Below are 7,964 nucleotides of genomic sequence, written 5' to 3'. Positions count from 1 at the left end.
TATTTTGTAATAACTGACAGTACATGCTTTATAAATGAATGCTCAGTTGTGTTCTGTAGACTTCCAGTTTGGCGGAGGAGGCTACAGAAGGAGTGAACATTGGCCTTCTCATTGTTGCAGAATAAAGTGATAGCAAGCAAGAGTTTCTGGAAAAAGAGATTATTGAAGTTGCTGTTGTACTGAAGGAGCACATTGTTCTGCAAGAGCTACAAAATGTTGATTGCTTAGGCTTTGTTTCACAATTTCCACTTTTATACCTGCAGTTGTTCTTGTGGTAAAAGCACAGTAAGGCTGTTTTCCATAGTTTTATTAAATGTAAATGTAAAGCATGTTGCATTTGTCATAATATTCTGAGTTCTATGTATACTAATACCAAAATACCCACTGTAAGTTTTGAAAAGAAATAAAATTGCATTTTGAATCTTCTTTGATTTTGATGAATCTATTTCATGTAGAACTATTAGAAAAGAGAAACTTAAGTTGTGTGGGCAAATTATGCAGTTCAACTTGTTGGAAAAACAACTCTTGATAAGTAACCTGGCTGCCTTAAGAAGACATGTTAATTCAACTCTAAGGAAAGATTAAAGCAACTTTTATTATTATTTTTGCACAACGATAAACCTCTTGTTGGTATCATTAAAAGAACTTGCTTAGACTTCAAGAATACAGTTGATGGGACTACTTTGCTAAGTGCACCGTGTCAGCCAAGTTTATTCCAAGTCTGAAGAACTCAGATACTCCTCGTTAAAATTTGAAGGAACTCAGACCTGTGCTAACAGCTGCAGTTTCTCAGCTATCTTAAACTCGAAATTTTAAACCAAACAGGTTACAAATTATTCTAAGATTTTAATTTCGTTTATTAATTTTCAGTATTTTACGGGGAGAGCAGTGAGTGGGTTGGACCGGGTCCTGCTCTCCGGTGGGTCTGGGGTTCGAGTCCCGCTTGGGGTGCCTTGCGGCGGACTGGCGTCCCGTCCTGGGTGTGTTCCCCCCCCTCCAGCCTTCTGCCCTGTGTTGCCAACCTGGTTAGGCTCCAGCTCCCCGCGCCCCCGCATGGGACAAGCGGTTTCAGACAACGAACGTGTGTGTGTGTGTGTGTGTGTGCGTGTTACGCTGGGTGCACTGGGTAATCCAAGGTCCCGCCGGACTCCTCCTCAGTTTCGGGCGGAGCGCCGAGCATCCCAAAAGCAACGACCCAGAGCGACTGAGACCGCAGAGCGACACTCGCGCGCCTTCGCACCGTGAGCCGCTGTTGGCAGGAGACGCCCATCCACGTGCACGAGAAAGAAGCGTTACTCTGGTTTACGGCACCCAGCGCCCAACGTCCATGATGAGGATGCTCTACCTGTGGCTGCTCCTGGCGCTCGTCCCGCTGCTCTCGGACCCGTGGCCGGTGGGGACCGATGATGGTTGCTTCAGCGAAAAGAACTCCTTCTTCTGCGTGGGGGACGAAGTGCGTCGGATGCCCGCCGTCATCCCCAGCGACACCACCAGCGTGTGAGTAGGACGTAGCAGCAATACCGCAGTAATACCACGGTGAAGGAGGGTATGAGAGAGAACCAGCTCGCACCTGTCCTGTCTCGTGCCTTTTTCAGTGGTCTCTTCTTCTCCCGCATCCCTGCCGACCGTCACAGCATCACTCGCACACATCTGCCTTCCACTGAAAGGGCGCAGTTTAGGTTCCAAACTTTTTGTGTGGTTTCGTATAATAGTGTAGGTTAGTTTGCTGTGTGGGTGCGTGTTAATTTCTTTTTTTAATCTTGTACATGTATTTGTACCATTCACCTGTTTTACTAAAATCAAGGTTCTGTCGTGCAGTCTTTGTATTAGTTGGTCTTATTGATTTCATTGTTTTATTTTAGGTTTTATTATTGGCATGACGGTTTTTTAGGTTTTATTTATTCAATAAAGATTTTAATCGTTGGAAGTGGTGAATGGTGAAATTTTTACATGTCGAGTTGGACAGTGTGTGGAACGAGACACCTTTGGTGGGCTGGTAATCCATTCTGATCCCTGAGAAAAAAAAAAAAAATACCAGACACACAACAGCAGCATCGTGGGACTTGAACCCACAGCCTGGATCTTTTAATTCCCCCTCTGAAAATAAAAGCGAAAAAATGTGACTGACAACCATCCTGGATGCTGATTGTCACTCATCCGCCGCGCCCGTTTACAGATTTATTCACTGGTTTATTTGTGCGTTTAGCCTCTTTGCACAGCGAAGCTCAAACCTGCAACCTTCCGGTACCTTTCCAGCACATCAACCACAACTCCACCTGGTGGCCAGAGCATGCCACCCCCACCAACACACGAGGCTCCTACCTACTCTCTTGTTGTGTGGATGAAAACACACACACACACTTACTTTTATACATTTGTTTTAGCACATGCTTTTCTCCAAACGTGTGATTCTTAAGTACAGTTAGTTTCTTCCCACCAAAAATGCACCAGTGTTCATCACACACATACACACACACACCAGTCTGCCTTGTTACAGTGCCCCCCCGTTTCAGACAGTTTTCATTCATTATTGAAACACATTCGCACCTCCTGCCTCCTCACGTTCCCCAACAGCTGTTTTTGTTTGTTTGTTTTTGTTTGTTTTAGTTTTCTGCTCCACAGTCATTTTGCCCGTTTTCCTCGTTCCCTCGCGACTCTTCGCGACACGTGACACCGACACCCACCTTGTGCGAAATCCTTTATTGAAAGACATGCACTTGTTTCCCTTTGTTTTCCAACTGAACCGTGTGTGGGTCATGTACCTGTCAATACCTGGGTGACATCATCGCCGCCGATCAGGTCGCACGGGGTTGCGGAGGGAGTGGGGAGACAGGTGGACCTGAGGGACTGTCCACTCCACTCCACTCCACTCCACTCCTTCACTGTGTTCCTCAGTTTCAATGTACATATATGACCTTCAATGAGTTTCACTTAAATGTGATTATTGATTTAATAAACAGATGATTGATTGTGACTGAATTACAGTAAGTCTGGTGGGCGTGTCTACGAGAGAAGCCCACGGAGAGAGGGGAATCGGAGCGGGTGATGAGATGGTGCTCGTGTGTAGGAAGGGTGTGAAAACGAAAAAATGAGCGCTTGTGTCGGGACTACGTTGTCTTTGTCTCAGTGCGTCTGTGGTAGAGCCACAGACATCAACCTTATGTACCGCCTCTGATCAGACCCATTGCTCTCTCTTTCCCTGCCTTTTTTCTCTTTCTTTTCTCTCTCTCTCTCTCTCTCTCTCTTTTTTCTCTTGCTCTCCTCTCTCTCTTTTCCTCTTTCTCTGTCATTCTCTCTGTCCCTTTTTTCTTTTTTCATTTTCTTTCTCACACTTTTTCTTTCTCTCTCTCACACTCCCTTTCTCTCACACTCTCTTTCTCTTGCTCATCCTCTCTCTCTTTTTCTCTTCCCCCACCCCTACCTCGCTCTCTCTCTTTCTCTCTCGGCAGGTTGTTGAAGCTGACGAAGCTCACGATCTTACCACCGCAGGCTTTCTGGGGACTGAATGAAGTGTCCGAAATGTACGCAGCCGCCCAGCACCCCACCATTCACACCCACCTCCACCTTCACCTCAGTGAAGCTCCACCCCCTGCTGTGCACTACACCTGGGGAACATCGAGGCTTTTCTGACTTATGATCCCAGCGATAGGCATACTTTTACAGTTTATTAACATATCCCATCATGCCGAGGGTCAGCGACTCTCACAGGCCTGACTGTAACGTATTGCGTGTCGCCTACTCCCCTCCCCCCTGGGGTGAACGAACAAAGAGTCAATAAGGGCTATTTAGTTTCCATGTGCCGTGTTCAGTCTTTGAACCAGAACATGGTGTGTGGGGATGGTACAAACATGGTACAAACACGAGAGATGGAGATCATGGGCAGGAGCACTCGAGGGTTCACTCGCAAGAAGTGGAGTTCTCTCCAATGCAGCTGTACCGTGGTGGGGGACATGGGAGTCACTGGAGGTTCAGGGACATGGCTCTGAGCCTATTTTCTGGGTGTTCGTGGGGCAGATGGGCTACCATATCTACACTATGCTATATTTACTTCCATATCTATATAGTTATATACGTTAAGTAACTTGGGTATGATATTTAGTGTTTTTTTTTCAAGCCACACATCTGCCGCCCTTTAGTGCTACAGCAAGGATGATTTATTGAAAAGGGCAATGTAACACATGAAAAAAAAAATATGCAACAAGTATTTTATTTTTTTTCAAATAATAAACCTTATTTATTATATTCCCTGCTGTCCTGTTCCAGCATGTTGACAGAGAACGGGTTCCTGGAAGAGATCGGAGCACTCGCCTTCGCCAACCTCTCTAACGTGGTTGAAATGTATGTTTTTCTCCCTCATGTTCAACTCCACGTGAACGATGTGGAAAACTGTTACATCCCAGAATACTCTTCAGCTCTGCTTTCCCATTACAGAACAATCACCGCATCCAAATATCTGGCTGTGATCCATAAGGATGCCTTCTGGGATCTGCCGAATCTGAGATACCTGTAGGTCTGGATTTATTATTTTTTGTTTTGAACATTGGTGCATAAAGTGGAAAGAAATAAACTTAAGAATCACATGTCTGCAACTGTGTCTCTCTTTCTCCTAATGTTATGCACAAATTGTATTTTCTCTGAGATGTATGTCACTTTGGAGAAAACTGTCTGCTAAATGAATAAATGTAAATGCAACTGGGATCATACAACGTGAGGACTGAAGTTGCAGTCAACTTTGTTGAAGGTCTCAATGGATACTACCAGGCTCAGATTGAACCCAAAGCATCAACAGCACCTTCTGTCCATTGCAGGAAATAATGCAGCAATTGCACTAGAAAGCCACGCTTAGCACAGAGCACTGATGGTGTGTGTGTGTCTGTTTCCAGGTCCATCATGAACACCGGCCTCAAACGGCTGCCTGATTTCACCAAGATCCACTCAGCAGCACATGACTTCGTGCTGTATGTGTACATGTGGCTCAAATTTTTGTGTCTGAATGAACTTTATAACCATCTGGATGTGGAAATATGATATAAATGACCCCTGAGGATGCAGGTGATTGATCATTAAAAAGAAATGTCACATTTTTCAAGCTAGTTGTGACCCTTGTGTTCCAGTGACTTCCAGGACAACCTGTACGTAGACGTGATTCCACCCAACGCCTTTCTGGGAATGACCACTGACATTGTGGAGGACCTGTAAGTTGAACGTCAAAAGGCATACAGTTGAGTTGTAACTGGTTTGGTAATCAGAAGCTAGATGTTTGAGTCCATTCAGACAGCTCCTTGAGCCTCTCAAAGAAAAGTGTATTTAATCACCCATCCCTCTTCCTACAGGAGACTGTCCAGGAACGGGATCACTGAGGTGCAGAGCCATGCCTTTAACGGCACGAAAATGACGAGGCTGTGAGAATTCCTTTCATTCCTTTTCAAGCTTTCGCACCCTTACCGTGCAGATGCAAAAGCAGGTGAAGCAGGTGTGGCTGGACAGGGAACTCATCTTCTTCTTTCCATCCTCAAGGTTTCTCATGGGAAACCAGCAGTTAAGGCACATCCACAGCCAGGCCTTCACGGGAGCAGAAGGCCCCGGTGTATTGTAAGTAGTGTCATGTTATTTACCCACCTGGCTGTTTGCCAGCCCTGCGCTGGTCACATCCCTCAAGCACAGGTGGAGACCCTCTGGATCAGTTAATGCTGAAACCATTGTTCATAGCTGAGTTTAGAGATGAGCAGAGCTGGTCCAAAAGCTTCAAACCAGCTGCCCAAATTGAACGTGAGGCTCCCTATCTCACATGGGTGATGTGCGGTGTTTTGTTAGCCTCAGACCTTAACCCATCTTACAGTTTGCTAAAACACTGCGAGAATGTTACATGAGCCTCTGAGTGTATTTGGCGGCACAGGGACATCTCGCAGACGGCTGTCAGCACCCTGCCGGAGAACATGCTTCACGGCCTCAAGCTGTTGAGGGCCGTGGCAGTGCAGAACCTGAAGAAGCTGCCCAGGGGGGAGCTCTTCACTCAACTCGTCGAGGCCAACCTGACTTACCCGAGCCACTGCTGCACCTTTGCCAACTTAAGGAGGAACACGTAGGTGTTGCACCACGGTTCACCAAGCCGGCGTGTATGTGACTTCCTGTCCTCGCGGGGACATTTCTGCTAACCACAGTGCATGTGTCCATGTTCGCAGGTCCACGGAGAGCCCCTTGTGCAGTCTACCCAACATCGAGGAGGAACAGCCACGCTTCTTCTGGGAGAACTGTCAGACAAACAACGAGGTATCCTGCTTCCCCAAGCCAGATGCCTTCAACCCGTGCGAGGACATCATGGGCTCCACCTATCTCCGCGTGTTCATCTGGCTCATCAGCATGTTGGCGATTGCTGGAAACCTGCTGGTGCTAGCCGCGCTGCTGAGCAGCCACTACAAGCTCACCATGCCACGCTTCCTCATGTGTAACCTGGCCTTTGCTGACCTCTGCATTGGTGTCTACCTGCTGATCATTGCCGCCATGGACAACCACACTCGCTCGCAATACTACAACTACGGGATCGACTGGCAGACAGGGCCCGGATGCACCATTGCCGGCTTCATCACTGTCTTTGCCAGCGAGCTGTCGGTCTACACGCTCACGGTTGTCGCTCTGGCGAACTGGCACATCATGTTTCCGCTCCTAGCGGACCAACGCACACTGCTGCGGCACGCTCGCGCCATCATGACCGTTGGCTGGGTCTTTGCCTTGCTGGCCGCCGTGCTCCCTGTGGTCGGGGTTAGCAGCTACTCCAAAGTGAGCATCTGCCTGCCGATGGACGTGGAGACGACAGTAGCCCAGGTGTATGTGGTGGGGCTGCTGCTGCTGAACGTCCTGGCCTTCCTGGTAGTTTGCATCTGCTACCTGCGCATCTACCTGACTCTGCGCAATCCCAACTTTGTTCCACCTGGTGCCGACATAGGCATGGCGCAGCGGATGGCCATGCTCATCTTCACCAACTTCCTCTGCATGGCTCCCATTTCCATCTTTGCAATCTTGGCCGCGCTCAAGCTACCCCTCATCACCATGTCCCATGCCAAGGTGCTGCTGGTGTTCTTCTACCCCATCAACTCATGCTCCAACCCCTTCCTCTACGTCATATTTACCAAGACCTTCAAGAGGGATTTCTTCTTTCTGGCCAGCCGCTTTGGGTTCTTCAAAGCCAGAGCGCTGGTGCACTGCACCGAGATGCCCTCACCCCTGAGAAGAGTCTGGGTGTCTACCCGCAATGATACCCTCCACTCTCTGGAGTCACTTAACGATTTTCGCTGAGCTCTGACCCCAGCTACCTTAACCTTTAACACTGCATCTGTCAATGTCCATATAATATTGATGGCAGATACTGAAAGTTGTGTGTTAGTTTTACATTTATTGATTTAGCTGATGCTTTTCACCAAAGCAACTTGCAGTGTTAAGGTTACAATTTCAAGCTTACAATTATGTACCCATTTATACAGCTGCGTAATTTTACTTAAGCAATTTTTTACAGTAAGTACCTTGCTCAAGGGTACTACAAGCAGAGGTGGGGATCACACCTGCAACCTTTAGGGCCAAAAGCAGTAGCTCTAACCACTATGCTACCAGCTGTCCCTGGTTGTTTTGTTTGCTAATGTTGAGCAGTCTTTCTATTTTTAATTGCAGTTAATAAAGGCAAAAAAAAAGAAACATTTGGGTTTGTTTTGATGGTCAAGTACACTCACACTGTCTGAAACTGCTTGTCCTGAGCTGGGTTGGCGTGAACCAGAGCCTGACCCGGCAACACTGGGCGCATGGCTGGAGAGGGAAGGGACACACCCAGGACGGGATGCCAGTCCATCGCAAGGCGCCCCAAGCAGGACTCGAACCCCAGACCCACCAGAGAGCAGGACCCAGTCCAAACCAGTTCAAGCCACTGCACCACCTCACCCCCTGTTGGTACAAAACAGTTCGAAACAAAATCTCCG

At 47.7% G+C, this 7,964-nt stretch overlaps 1 protein-coding gene across 2 annotated transcripts; it reads left to right on the top strand.

Moving 5' to 3' along the window:
- Nucleotides 1–1,134: 1,134 nt before the first annotated feature.
- LOC114910273 (lutropin-choriogonadotropic hormone receptor-like) lies at nt 1,135–7,441 on the top strand. Of its 2 annotated transcripts, XM_029250720.1 has the most exons (10): nt 1,135–1,497; nt 3,450–3,521; nt 4,264–4,338; nt 4,432–4,506; nt 4,884–4,958; nt 5,115–5,195; nt 5,334–5,402; nt 5,518–5,592; nt 5,897–6,082; nt 6,183–7,441. In XM_029250720.1, the coding sequence occupies exons 1-10, from the start codon at nt 1,328–1,330 to the stop codon at nt 7,291–7,293; spliced, it is 1,989 nt and encodes a 662-aa protein (XP_029106553.1). In that variant the 5' UTR covers nt 1,135–1,327; the 3' UTR covers nt 7,294–7,441. The 2 variants fall into 2 exon arrangements, with proteins under 2 accessions (XP_029106553.1, XP_029106552.1); XM_029250719.1 differs by having other exon boundaries at nt 4,264–4,506.
- Nucleotides 7,442–7,964: the final 523 nt, after the last annotated feature.

The sequence above is a fragment of the Scleropages formosus genome, chromosome 3 (genome assembly GCF_900964775.1).
Source record: "Scleropages formosus chromosome 3, fSclFor1.1, whole genome shotgun sequence".
In the NCBI taxonomy this organism is placed as follows: domain Eukaryota; kingdom Metazoa; phylum Chordata; class Actinopteri; order Osteoglossiformes; family Osteoglossidae; genus Scleropages; species Scleropages formosus.
This window is presented reverse-complemented; position numbering and strand designations above follow the sequence as displayed.

Excerpts from the sequence above, each read along its gene's own strand:
- LOC114910273 (XM_029250719.1), top strand. The coding sequence starts at position 1,328 with ATGATGAGGATGCTCTACCTGTGGCTGCTCCTGGCGCTCGTCCCGCTG. Across the intron at positions 4,507-4,883 it reads CTGCCGAATCTGAGATACCT|GTCCATCATGAACACCGGCC; the intron begins GTAGGTCTGGAT and ends GTCTGTTTCCAG. Across the intron at positions 4,959-5,114 it reads GCAGCACATGACTTCGTGCT|TGACTTCCAGGACAACCTGT; the intron begins GTATGTGTACAT and ends CTTGTGTTCCAG.